At 48.6% G+C, this 14046-nt stretch overlaps 1 protein-coding gene across 1 annotated transcript in view; it reads left to right on the top strand.

Moving 5' to 3' along the window:
* tex264a (testis expressed 264, ER-phagy receptor a) overlaps positions 1-14046 on the top strand; it is a 42718-nt gene that overhangs the window by 8749 nt on the left and 19923 nt on the right. Inside the window, exon 2 of the mRNA XM_076147208.1 lies at positions 483-704. Coding sequence (XP_076003323.1) covers positions 483-704 — 222 coding nt within the window. The remainder of the gene's footprint in view (positions 1-482; positions 705-14046) is intronic.

The raw sequence follows: 14046 nt of genomic DNA, 5'->3' as shown, positions 1-14046 counted from the left end.
ATTGTTGTTATCAGTAAGGAATCATTGAGCCGTATCATCTGAAGGCGTCGGAGCTGGATAGCCAATCCTGAGTCATGGGGTCAATGAGAGACCATGGCGCTCGTTCTCTCGTATCTTCTCCAAAGTTGCCTCACTTTGAGAGTCGCAGCGTGAGTCCACAGAGTCTCGATGTTCCCCCATTAGCTCCTAAATTTGAAAAACACTTAAGCTAATTGTGTCAATTTGCCGCCCCCAGTTTAAAGTGTTTTATTTAAAGCGTAAATGGTCATGAGCCTTCATTTCGCACTTTACAACATCTGCCTAGAAGGCTCCTCTTGCTCTCTGTGAGGAAGGAGCTCCAGCACACACACACACACACACACACACACACACACACACACACACCTTGATTGTCGTCCTCTGTCCTGTTCCGTTGTATGTACACTCATGTTCTGTCATTTTAATCTCTCTGACGCTTCCTTCTGCCTCCTCTCCCCTCTCAGAGGCCGGCAGAGGAGTGCCGCTACATTGTGGGCAGCGTCCTGAGCGAGGGAGAGGAGAAACCCGACGAGGAGCTGCTGAAGCTGTACGAGACGTTCGGCTTCAAGGTGTTCTCTCTGCCCGAAGTGAGCCACGCCGTGACCACCAGCTTCCCCTCCACCACCTCGCTGTCCTACATCATGGGGCCGTACAGAGTCTACCCCAACCTGTCCGCCTACATCGAGGTACGAAAAGAACACGCCGCCGCCGCCACCGCGTCTCTTTCAGCACACGGCGTCTGAACTTAGCAGCACTTATTTCCTCCCACTCTGCCTCCTATTTAAGAGTCATTATAGGAAGCTGGAAGTTTTCCTCCCGCTCTCTTCCTTCCTCCTGTCCCTTCTGTTCCTTTTATCACAGCAGATGAGAGTCGTCGTGATCGTAACCGCGCTCTTTTTTTTTTTGGTTGCTTCCCTCCTCATCAAAGAGCCTCTCTCTCGCTCAGGTGTTGTTTAATTCATCACACACAGCAGATGAGGTCTTTAAAGCAGATTAAGAATAGATGAAGTGGTAGGAAATGGAGTTACATCTTGAGTGTGGTGGCCCATATGCTGGCTGCATGTCCTCAGGACACGCCTCACACAGCTATTGACATTTGCTGATGACATTTACACACACGGATTCATTGAGGGCCATCCCGCTGCATGAATAATGCCCCATGTGTGTGCGTGTGTGTGTGTGTCTGTGTGGTGTCTGTGTGTCTGTGTGTGTGTGCGTTTCTTTGTTTTGTGTTTACTTCTGTCTGACGGAGGCAAAAGGGTCTTCAACCCAGACAGGAAGTGTGCCTTTATATTTTGCACACTCGTCTGTTTTGGGGCTGTGTCTCTCTCTCTCTCTCTCTCCCTCCCTCTCTCTCTCTCCCTCCCTCTCTCCCCCTCTCTCTCTCTCTCTCTCTCTCTCTCTCTCTCTCTCTGGTATTCATGACAGCAGGATGTGGGGAGTTCAAACCAAACCTGTTGTACGGTGAGAGAGAGAGGGGTCACACTCCAGCACTCCACTTCATTGGTATTCCTCTCAAACTCTGTAAACCTTTTTTCTTGCTTTTTTTTTCATTACCGGGGTGCCGCTGCTGTGTTTGAAAACTGTGTGTGTGTGTGTGTGTGTGTGTGTGTGTGTGTGTGTGTCCATCCCTCCATCTGTTGTTGTGTCTGCGAGCACAGGAAAGGACAGGAGCAAAGGTTCGGTCGACTCTGCCTGCATATCAAAGCCGCTCCAAAGATAGCCGCTGTGTTGCCGTGGCGCTCAGGTCTCAGTTTGTCCTACTGGTCACTTCCATCCTGGACCTGTCCCAATACTCCGCAGCCATATTGTGATTATATAGCGCAGCTGTTGGGGGAAATCCCGACATTTCTGCCTGCGACTTCACTTCCTGTTTACGAGGCCGGATTTGAACCGCCACATCAGACACACTCAAACCCTGGAGCGTCAGAAGTGAGACAGATATGTAAATAGAGAGGCAGAGTGTCTTACAGCGTCCTGTCTGTCTAAAGCTGCACAGATCCTCAGCCTGAAGCACCTGGAGGTCGTAGTTCACTCAAATACGTCACAGCCAGTTCCCCAGCACACAGCTTCCATGAGATCTAATTGGACACAAATGTATCCACTTAAAGGATGCATACAAACGCTTTTATGCCATTATAGATGTGCATATGCAGCATATAATGTAACAGATCAGAGGGCAGGATAATCTCTTAACGCCTGCGCCGACACTAAACGCTCTAAAGGCGTCAGAATAATAAAACAAAGTGGTTTTCTCTTTAACCGCTAGTGCCGTTACGTAATCGCCTCTCCTCTCCTCCGCCCGCCGAGCTCCCCTGATGTCACCGCAGCCAAAGCATCCATTTGTACTCCTCTCACACTTTAAGGCTGGAAAGGCACGTCGGAGGCCGCCGGCTCAGACGTGTCGGCCCGGAGTCCTGTGACAGGTTGTTAAGACGGCGCTTTTAGAGAGACGACTTAAGCCACAACAGCTCAGTCTGAGGTGTGCGGCGGCTAACAGCCAGGCTGATGAATAATGGAGGGTAGTTTATAAAGGTTTGCTTAGGAGCGTGGAGTTTGTCAATCCACTGGAAACGTTGTATACTGTATGTACAGCGTATGATTAATTAAGTAGGCAGGTACTACGGCGGGCTGTAGGGGCGATGGGAGGAACTCCTGCGGCGCCGTGTGAGTGTTTAAATTTTGTTTTTGCGGACGTTTCTCGTTGAAATTTGCCCACTTAGCTCTCCTTTACAAACAATCCAGACTGGGGGAGCTCAGTGTCTGGCCCCGTGCCCCTTGTGTGTGTTTTCTCAGAGGCCCCGGGCACACACACACACACACACACACACTACCGGCCTCCTGCAGTGGTTCTCTTATCAGGAAACAGGTTAAGTGGATAAGTCCCATTTTTCACTCCAATGCTCCCTCTCCGGTCCGACAGCGCCGTCTCCACAGCAGCTTACCCTCCCCGCCTTATCTCTCCTTTGCACAACATTCAACTTAAACGCACACACACACACCAATACACGCACGCACAAATATACCATCGCAAGAATTAATAGATATTCCTTAAGTGTGCTGTAATATCATGAGAGAGGAAGGATGTGTGTGTTGTCGGTGGGAAACCTGAGGCCCCGAACACAATTGCGGTCAGCGGCGGCGTGTTCACCTCGGCCCTGAAGAGCAAAGAGTGAGCGATGGTGATGGCGAGCACGGGGGCTTCTTGCGACACCGACCTCTGCCCGCCCCGGTTAAAATGATGGCGGTGAGAGGAGGAAAAATGAAAGGATAAAGCCGTCACACTGCATTAAAAGGATTGAGGCGAGCCCTGTTTGATCTTGGTAAAAGCACCTTTTCAGGACACAAAGAATGGAAGTGGACAATCATCAGGGAGAGGAGGAGGAGGGAGGGAGGGGGTTATTTTGGTGACTGGCTCAGACAAAACTCCCTGTAGTCCCCCGCGAGTCGGAACAAGATGAGAGGCCGATAGCTCCGGTCCATTTAGTAATCCATTTATATGAATCAAGCTCAAAGCAGCAGCTTTTCCCTCCACACTGTGGCTTTGTACACAGGGCTCTCTTTGTTTCATCACGGTGAAGGTGCTCAGGCATCCAGATCATGGGATCCAAGGAAAGACCCGCAACTAGTCCTAGTACCAGCAAGTCCAGTGGCCCAAGATGAGTTTCCTTGGATTCTCTTTGTTTGCTTTGCAGCTTCCATCACAAATCAAATGTACACACTGTATTACTAAACACTAGAGAGCATCCTGGCTTTCAGTTGAGGATGAGGAGTTCTGTATTCTGTCTATTATCGTGTGTGTGTGTGTGTGTCTGCTCACATTGTGTTAATGGAAGAAATCCGCAGCAGCCACAGTTTCTGCTCACCATGGTGTTATAAGCACAGCTGGCAGGAACTATGAGGCATCAGCATCAGCATCAGCATCAGCATCAGCATCAGCATCCGCCAGGGCAGTAGTGTGGTTCCACTCATTTTATCTCAATTTACAGTGGCAGTTACTATAAGCCACCAGATAAAGGTTCAGACCTGTGCAGAGGACTTTCATACTCTCTAAATGCCAAAATGTGTTTCCTTAAAGAGAACACATTCCATCCTCAAGGACAAGTTTCCTTATGACTTTGTTTTTTTTATAAACAGGACTGTGTGGGCGGGTTCTTCACAAATTCACCAAAATCAAGGTTCCGTCCAGTTATTTCTGTAAATGGACAAACCACACTTATTTTTACAAAGCATATGAAGAAGATGAGTCACACAGTGAAGCATGACCTCGCTGATTTTAGATGTTTGAGACATTTGTTGACTTTTGAGAAACACTACAGAGACATTCTTATACAGTATACAACCATTCCCTCTGGTCACAGGAAGGACAGAGGCTTCTGAACCTTATCTAAGCCAGCTCTCATGATCCTCCACAGGACAATCACAGCATATGTTACATTTTGATCACCTTATGTGCTCTGATGTCTGCTTGCTTTTTAAGATTCATTCACAATGCCCCTCCCCCCTCTTCTCCACCGCTGAGAGGTTTCGTTCAACCCTTAGAGAAGAAGCGGGGCCACGAGGTCAACCTGGAGCCGGGATTGCAGCATTCCTCTCCGGCGTACAGATTCTCCACAATCTGTCTTTTGATATAAAGCCATGAAAGCACACAGAAGTGGAAACACCTGCACAAAGACACACACTTCCTCTCCCGTGTTGTGACAAAATGGATCCTAAGTAGACAGTCATGCTCGCATTAAACCTCTCAGGGGAATTGTTGATGGATTTAAGATTGTGTCTGTCCTGTGTGTGTGTGTGTGTGAGCTGAGTGAGGAAGGGTAGGCATAGGAGTGTGTTTGGAATTTGTGAGTGTGTAATCTGTAATCTGAACTGAACGTCTCGTCTGCAGCCGTTGGGGTTTACTTAGCATTTTTCGAATGTTCCATATTTTTGCATATTCTCTGCATGTGTCTTAAGTTTCTGCGTCTCGTACCAAGCAGGGGTTCGTGTCTGATGAAGTGAGATCCTGTCAGTCAGTCAGTCAGTCAGTCAGTCAGTCAGTCAGTCAGGGAGGCAGAGAACCACGCTTCTGTCACAACGCTGCTCACCTCCTCTGAGCCCACTCCTGCCTCTCCCCCGTCTGCCTTTGTACCTTTTTCTCTACGGAACACACAGGCGCACACAAGCACTCTGGCACACACACACGCGCACACACACACACACACGTCACTTTCAGATCAAAGTCATATTACATGGTTATTAAATTACACGCCTGGCTGACATCCTGCTGATAGAGAGCCCAGTTAAGGCTCCAGTTTGAGGACTGAACTCTTTTTCAGATTACAACGTTTCTGCCGCGTTCTTTAGACTAACATCTGTCTAACGCCTCCTATAAGAATACATTTCTACTCTCTGTGCGGTTGGTTAGAAGCACATTAACCCTCAGGGGGCAGGATCTTCCTTCTATCAATCAAAGTATAGACGCTGCCTCCAGCCCACGAGCAGACCAGAGACTGTAGTCGGGCCTTAAATGTTCACGCTGTGTGTTTAGCAGTGTTTCACGAGTCGTCTCATCAGGCCTGGTGAGGGTTGCAGACCGCCCCGCCCCGATCCCGATCCCCTGTCAGTCTGTAGCGGCCCCCAAAGAGGGACGGGCAGGCGTTGGTGCGGCGGGGTTGCACCTGCTTTGATCTCCCTTCAGCCCCTCTACATCTTTAATGCCTCCCAGGCTCACAGCGCCCGGCCGCTTAACCGCCGTCTGTCGAGCGGTTTGCGCGTGGGACTGACGGAGCAGAATGGGGGCACGAGGGGGGCGGGGCTAGGAGACGAGATGGCGAGAAGTGAGAGTCGGCGTTAGAAGGGATGTTTGTGTGTGTGTGTGTGTGTGTGTGTGTGTGTGTGTGTGTGTGTGTGTGTGTGTGTGTGTGTGTGTGTGTGTGTGTGTGTGTGTGTGTGTGTGTTTGAAATGCAGGCTTCGGCGAGAGCAACACAGCGCTCCTTCATTATTGATGCTGTCATTTCACAGCATTCTTCCCTTCATTACGTTTTTATCTGTTAACAAAAGCTTCTTATTTCTTGCCCGGTCTTTATAATAATAATGATAATGACAGCAACAATGTCAACAAAACACAAACACACTTCCGCCGGATCTGCAGCATCGTCATTTCATCAGTTCACAGTTAGTGTAAGATACCTGCTTCCTCCTCCATTCTGCAGAGGAAACACAGAGCTGCGGGGGCTCACCACTATATTTAGACGCCAATGACGCTGATGACAGTTTCCTCTCTCCTTTTTCTCTTCCCTACCTTTTCCTATAAAGCCCAGGCTGTGATGTACACACACAGATCCCCCTCTCCCCTCTCCTCCCTTCCCCTCCGTCCTGGGCTGGATGTAAACCCGGTCTCTAGCTTTCTTCCTGTTTGCAGTAATTCCATGTTTCCCTGTCAGAGCTACGTGATCGGAGGCTGAATTGGCTCTTTTCCTCTTTTGCTTATTCCCGTATTGCTCTCCAACGTGTATTATTCATGATTAGTCATACAGTTCATAAGAAAACATTTCCTCTGGTGGTGATGGGAGCTCCTCGTCATGTTGGAGACGCTTTGACGATCCTATTCTTAGGGACAACCCAGCTGGTGCAGTAAGTGAGGTTGATAGCAGGCAGAAGTGTTTGTGGTGTTCTTATCGATCCCTGCGCCTCTCTGGCTCTGGGCTACTCCTCCGTCTCCAACTCCAGCTGGGCAACACACACACACACACACACACACACACACACACACACACCACACGCTGCCAATTAGACTCGGTCTTTGCAGCACACCCGTACACTCTTGACAGGTAACAGGTTTTCACGGTAGCCGTGTTTGTGTGTGTGTGTGTGTGTCTGTGTCTGTCTGCGTCTCTGTCTTGCTCTCTTGACAGTGTGCTCATGTTCTTCTAGTTGAGCTGAGAGTTAAAGCTGCCACTCGGTTCTGACTCAGCCCAGTCAGCCTCACCTGTATCGATGTGTGAGTGGTTGCTATGGAAATCTTGGTTTTGACAGAGTCGGATGTAAGACGTAAGTAAGAGGAAGCGATGGCACGTTGTTCAGGTCGTCTGGTTACAAGCATTCACTCTAGATGCAGATCTTCATTTACCAGTTTACATCAGCGTTAAAGCTTTTTTACAAGATTAAATATTTAAAACACACACTCTGCTGAAACCCTGTGTGTGTGTGTTTGTAAAGGAGCTTGTTCATCCAGTATCTCAGTGTGATTTATTGACTTGATTTCTGCTTATTACATCCAGCTAAGTTGGCAAGAAGGCCGTCGTGGCCTTTCAGCAGAAGTTCATGGCCTTTAAGAAGCGGCGCCCGGCAGGAAGTGGGGCTCAGATTGTGTCCGTCTGAAGTGGCAGGCTGTAGTCCGGTCGCTTTCTGAAGGTTGGCTTTGTTTTGGGCGACGCAAGCCTCACAGGAGGTTTATTAAAATGACAGACTGCCCTGTCAGCGTCTCCACGAGGAGAGGAAGGAGACGCAGCGAAGTCCAGAGAAACTTCACAGTCCCAGCTGGCTCACAACAAATACCCGCTTTGGGTTTTCAAAAAGTCCTAAATAGCTCTAATGTTCGCTCTAAATTGGAAAAGATTAAATATTATTCTGGCTCTGTAACTATGACTACGGCTATATACAATCTGTGTGTGTGGGTGGGTGTGTGTGTTGGGTGAGTTTTAGTATATATTTCAAAATCAGTGGTTGAGCATGAATCCCCGTTTCTTGCTCAGCTCAGACCTCCAGCTCACACACTTTGTCCCGTGGCCCACACTGCACACACATAGGAAGACGCCTCTGGGTGCAACATACGGCTGCTGATCCTCTAAAACCTCCTGACTGTGGAGAAAGGACAGGAAGCAGGAGCAGAGACGTCAAAAACCAGATGTGCTGTTGACATTTCTTGGAAAGTCTTAACATGTTTTGCTTCTCTGTGTCTTTATTCTCAAGGTGTTGCTGCGTTCAGTACGTGTGTGTGTGTGTGTGTGTTTCTCACTGCGTGCACACTATTATTCCGGGCACAACACAGCTCACTGTAGAGGCACTTCCACACCCACAGCAGGGGAGAGGAGCAGAGATATGTAGGGAGACAGACACGCTGCGTTTATTTTGCTTTTACTAAATAAATGCTAATAAGCGAGGAGCAGAACGCCGCTCACACCCGAGCTTCTTATTTATCGCATGTCTGAGAAACACTTTTTTATTCATTGGAGTATTGTGTAATGACTACGCTGTGAGAGAACTCTTTGTTTCCTCTGATCTCCCCGCCCAGGAGCTGCAGGTCAGACGTTGACGTTATAGACAGGTGTGTGTAACAAAAGGCTTTCTGATCCATACAGCTGGGGACAGTATAGCCTCTGTCCTTTGTTTTCCTTTACCTGCTGACTATATGGAAAGCAGAAATCGCCGGCCGCGTCGATGGTTAAGATAAAAGACTGCATCCATTTCCTAATCAGAATCGAACCGGCGTCTCCATCATCCTGTCTCCCGTTCCGCTTTCATCTTCTGTCTTCTCATCATTCTATCATCGTTCCCGTGGTCACTGCCTGCATTCCTGCCCACTCAGCTGCTCCGGCAATTAAAGCGCATCAAAGAGGGGATGAGGCAATAGATGCTACCGTTGATGTCGGTGAGGTCGGTAACCTTTCCCCTCGCTGCTGCTGCTGCCTCATTCTGCCTCTGCTGGCTTCAGAGTCTGTTTTACTCGATGATGCTTGATTCTTACCTCAAAGTAACGGTAGAGTCAACAAAACCTGAGCGTCAGAGTGCAGTTTGACCTGTTAGAGATCTTTTTGTTGATCAATCAGACATGCAGTTAGGACTCTCACCTCTGTGTGCTGAGTTCTTTGTGTGCTTGTGTTTGAGTTCTGAGTCTTCTTCTGTGTTTCACCTCATGAGAGTGAAGTTCCACTGAAGCGTCCGTCTGGATCGCACGAGAAAGAAATCACAGAGGGGCTGAAAACCTTTACAGAGTTTTATTTGTGTGTCAGTTCTTTCCATAATAGTCCCATGAATCTATCAGCACTCTGCACCCTCAGGTTCACCATGTGAGCCACTGGCCATCACTCTCCCCTCGCTCACTCTCTCAGGCCTGTTATTCTGCCGCAGAGGCTATTGACTTTACACTGTTTGTTGTCTGGGTTTGGTTGTCTTGTTTAGGTGTGGGGACGGAGCCGACAGCGTTTCTATTATGAACCCTCCACACAGCAAAGAGGCTGGGCTGTAGGTCACAGGCTTTATTTTCACTGCTAAAGCAACAGCAGCAGCAGCAGCAACTAGTCTTTCCTCCATCAGTAAAATGATTATATTTGAAGTGTGGACACCTCGGCTTTTAGTTGGATTGGTTTGCTTGAAAGATTATATAACTGACAACAAGTACAATTAGTTGTTGTGGGGGGGGGAAGTGTGTGTGTGTGTGTGTGTGTGTGTGTGTGTGTGTGTGTGTGTGTGTGTGTGTGTGTGTGTGTGTGTGTGTGTGTGTGTGTGTGTGTGTGTGTGTGTGTGTGTGTGTGTGTGTGTGTGTGTGTGTGTGTGTGTGTGTGTGTGTGTGTGCTCCAAAGTACCCTAAATGCAGCATGTAGACGCCGGCGTCCCGATGGCTTGGCGGTGCTACCACAGATTGTCGTTGTATTTCATGTCCTTTCTATCGTCGTGTGATTTATGTGGCGTCTCTTCTGTCCTGTCAGATGAAGGTGGTTCTCCATCCTGCTCTCCGCTCTGCCCACACATGTAATTATCCAAGTCAGGTGTGTCGGATCAAGTGAGATCTGGAAGGCACCGACTCCCGAACAAGAAAACAAGAGGTTATAAATACGCGGTGTTGTGCTGCTGAATGAAGCTGAGCCTGGTCTTAGAACACTCGCCGTCAAGACGTCGTTTGAATTATACATGAATGTTTAGTTGCTAAGGTGTTGCAAAAACCCAACATTTGTATTCCTTCCCGCGTCTTCATCCCCCAGCCCTGTGTAACGCGCCGGCCTGGCCTCTTCCTCACGTCTCCACCGCGGAACACACACTTTACGCTGTACGTCACACGCTGAACTTGAAGCGGCCTGCTGCAGATGCGCGGGGGAAGAATCTCCGGCGTGTGTTTAGAGCTGCCTGGTGAGCTTCGCCTCATTAAAAGAGATGAGACATCAGCGCTTTGCACCGTGGGGCCCGGGGAAACGCGTCATGGGTGCAAATATTGATTCTGCTCAGCCTCTCTCCCCTTGCGGGATGAATTGCGCAGATCTGTACGGTGGAATATTTGCGGTGATTGATGATGAGAGGCTACGGCTGTTAATTTATGGCCGTGACATGTCAGCAGTATTTACTTATCGACGTTTAAACAAATATCTCTGGCTACATCATGAGCAGTATCTCCTCATTCGTGTTCGTTTGGAGGCCTTTATTATGTAATGCAGGTACAGCTTCACCATGGTAACGATCACGCCGTACAGGATGTGGATTTGTTCACTTTCACGCGAACTGTTGAGCGTTTGGCTTTCTCCCCCGTCTCACCTGTTTACGAGGCCGCCGAAGACATGCCGGGGAGATAAACGGCGTTGATTAAAAGAGAGAGGGAGTGTGTGTGGACGTCGACTCCTGCTGCAGGCTCCCCCGCTCGCCGCCCCGCATCTTAACCGAGTCCTAACAAGACGGCAACGAGCGAGCGAGAGAGAGAGAGAGAGAGAGGCACCGGGCAGATTTGTTTGTAGATGTAGTTGAGCATGTCCAGGAGGAGACGGAGGGTTACTGGATGCACATGCATGCATTTGTGTCAGTGTGTGTGCGCGGGGGCTCGTGTGATTGCCTGTCGATGTACTCCATGTATGTTTGTGTGTGTGTGTGTCATGGTTTGGCTGGAGAGCTCATGTTTTCCATGCCACCGAGGCGCAGAGCAGCGTGTGAGCCGCCCGATTAGATTAGGGCGAGCAAATTGATTGTAAGCGTGTAGTTGTCTCCATTGAAAAGTGCCACTGATTGCAGAGGCGGTTAAGCGTGCTGGCGCCTAATTTGATCATTCAGCAGCTTAATGTAATCTGTGTTACGGCCGCCTTCGCAGATTGGCATTAATGTGCTAGGGACTGGAGAGGTGGAGGGGGGGAGTGTGTGTGTGTGTGTGTGTGTGTGTGTGTGTGTGCACAACAGGTCAGAGGTCCAAACACAAAGCGTTTCTCTGCCGTCGCTGAATTCAATAGTTGCCTTTCTGCATTGGATTAATCCTCAATTGAGTATCGATTACATCATTCCCTCTGACAAACCCCTTATTATAAAAGATAATATTCAATAAACACAGCTGCGTTTACAGTCCAGTCTCTTGCTCCGCCTCCCATATCCATCATTACATCATTAGGTAACGTGTGACATTGATCCAGACGTTTGTGTGAAACAGCTGTGATTTGTGCGTCTAACCCTTATACGGTGTGTAGTTATGTGTGACGCGTTGCCTTCAAGGTGCCGCTCCATTCATACGCATCGATCACTCCTTCAGCAGAGGCTACATCAGTTAGTCGGGTACGGATTGATGTGCGTATTGATTGAATGGCGTAGTGCTGTTTGAATTCAGATGGAGCTTATATGAAAAGTGTGTGTGTGTGTGTGTGGGGGAGAATTGAAGAGCTTGTTATCACAGTGATAATAAGTCCCCCCTCCCCTGCGTCTGTCCCCCGTCTGTCCCCTGTCCACTCCCATTATCTGCTGTCGTATTCACTTCTGAACCCAAATGCCACATTAGCATGCCTGAGCCCCGGGTAGGTACAGTGGCTTCACACCTGCTCTGCCTTTACATCTCCTCTTCAGCATCATGGTTAATGCATTTCTCTCCCACTGTGCCCATCCAAACGCAGCATTCAGTGTGTAAACGCTGTGCAGTTGTGTGTTGTGTTATAAATGGCACGATAGCAAGACGGAGCCCCACTGCCGTTTGGAATGAGAGGCTCAGCTGAAGGTGGGCGGCTTTGGAATTGTGACATTAAAATACCGGGCCATTAGTCTGCCATCAACAATTTTGAAAATGCATTAATCCAATTAGCCGCATCGTTACTAACGGTGCGGATGATTTCCTTTCTTACGTCACAGTTTGTCGGCGGCGCGGCGGCGTGCAGAGCTTTTGAAGAGGAGTTCTACTGTAGTGTGTCACAACCGGGCCTTTGTTCCCTGAGAGGACAATGCTGGCTATGATCCATTTATTCATTCATCCTCTACCTTTCTCTGCTGCAGCTCCACTATGAAAACCTGAGTGTGCGTGTGTGTGTGTGTGTGTGGCGGTCAGCAGTATCCTCCAGCTGGGGGCCGGGTTCAGCCCCTCCGTCTAACAGGGTGATAATATTGTTACTGTTCAGCTGCAGCCAGCCTATAAAGTGCAGTTGTATATTTCTCTACATTCTGCTTTAATGTTCCTCAGATTCCCTGTATTCCATTTAAGCTTTTTTTTCTGAATTCCGGGTTTATTTCCCCCCATTTCAAGTCAATTTATTTGAATTTAACAACACAACCTTGCGTTATTGTTATCAAATAAAGTGCTTCACAAGCTCTCTGGTCTGTAGGAGCTCATGGTATACACACTTCTTTAGGCTGAACTAAAGGTACAGTTGCTAAAAAAAATGGAGGGGACAGAGGAGTGGAGCAAAGTTTTTAATTGCAAACTAAATTTATCAGCGTGTTCCAGCCGTCTGTACTTCCTGAGGTCGATGTTGTTGATTTGTCGACAGCTAATTCAGGTGCTTGGTGAAAGATAACGCCCAGTGGCTCTACCAACGCTGCTACACTTACTTAGTAGCTCTTTGCTTGCCCTCCAGGTCACAGTATCTAAGGGAAGTTCATTTTAGGCAACTGGACTTGGCTGGTAAAGGCTTGAAGACGTTTCACCTCTTATCTGAAAGGCTTCTTGAGTTTTCAGTCTTCAGTTTGCTTACTGGGTTCTGTCTCCAGGTTCTGTCTCTTGGTTCTGTCTCTTGGTTCTGTCTCCAGGATCTGTCTCTTGGTTCTGTCTCCAGGTTCTGTCTCCAGGATCTGTCTCTTGGTTCTGTCTCTTGGTTCTGTCTCCAGGTCCTGTCTCTTGGTTCTGTCTCCAGGTCCTGTCTCCAGGTTCTGTCTCTTGATTCTGTCTCCAGCTGTTGAGTCCCATCAAACTGACGGCTCTTGTCCTTGTTGCACACTGTTACAGACACTGTTTGGTCCAGTGTGTTGATGCTTACATGAGTGTGTAGAGGCATGTGTCTGTCCTTTGGGGTGAATAACTACAATTCAGACATTACAGCCGAGACTTGTAAGACATGCAGTGATATGATATCGTATAGGTTTGTGCCATATTGAGTTTTTATTGGGTGTAATTCTTGGCATGCATGCATTTTAATGTCTCATGCTGTTGTGCCAAGTGACTTAATACGGTAGTAGATCCTTGTGTTTCTACTGATTATAGCGCTGAAGCAGTATAATGAGAGTTTAATGTCAGACACTGGCTTGAGCCGCACACTGAGCCTCTCACAGCAGCTGACACAGCGCTGACCTGCGGCCGCTCATGAATGACGACAGAGTGCCCGTTCCTCTGCGAAATCCAGTGGAGACGGCTAAAACGGCCACTCAATTTATTAATGCCATTCAGGAAGCTGTCGCTCAGAGGCAGGAGGAGGCAGAGGCGAGCGGGGCAGAGTGTGAAAGGCCTTAAACATCTTCACGGCACCCGAGCCGTTTGCCGAGCAGGACGGCAGGACGCGACGGGACGCAACCGAGTGCAATGATGAGGAGAGCGTGAGCAGAGGAGAGAGGGAGATGTCATGTAGGCCAGCGTCTCCAGACAGCCCACTCCTCTCTGCCCTCCTGCTGTCTGCAGACACACTCACATACGTGTGGAGAATAGAAGAGTTTGTTAAATAAAGAGGTGATCATCAAACTATGAGCTCATCTTAAAGCTCACTTTAAGATGAGCTCATAGAGGGTTTTTTTTGTCTTAAACCCCCAGAATAGTGTCTGTTCAGCAGATGTGTAATGAAGCCAGTGTGTGTGCTGTCATATTGATGAACGATTGGGACTGGACACTA

Source organism: Genypterus blacodes, unplaced genomic scaffold (genome assembly GCF_046128005.1).
Source record: "Genypterus blacodes isolate CSIRO-AG114 ecotype Tasmania unplaced genomic scaffold, CSIRO-AGI_Gbla_v1 ptg000037l_1, whole genome shotgun sequence".
Lineage (NCBI taxonomy): Eukaryota > Metazoa > Chordata > Actinopteri > Ophidiiformes > Ophidiidae > Genypterus > Genypterus blacodes.
This window is presented reverse-complemented; position numbering and strand designations above follow the sequence as displayed.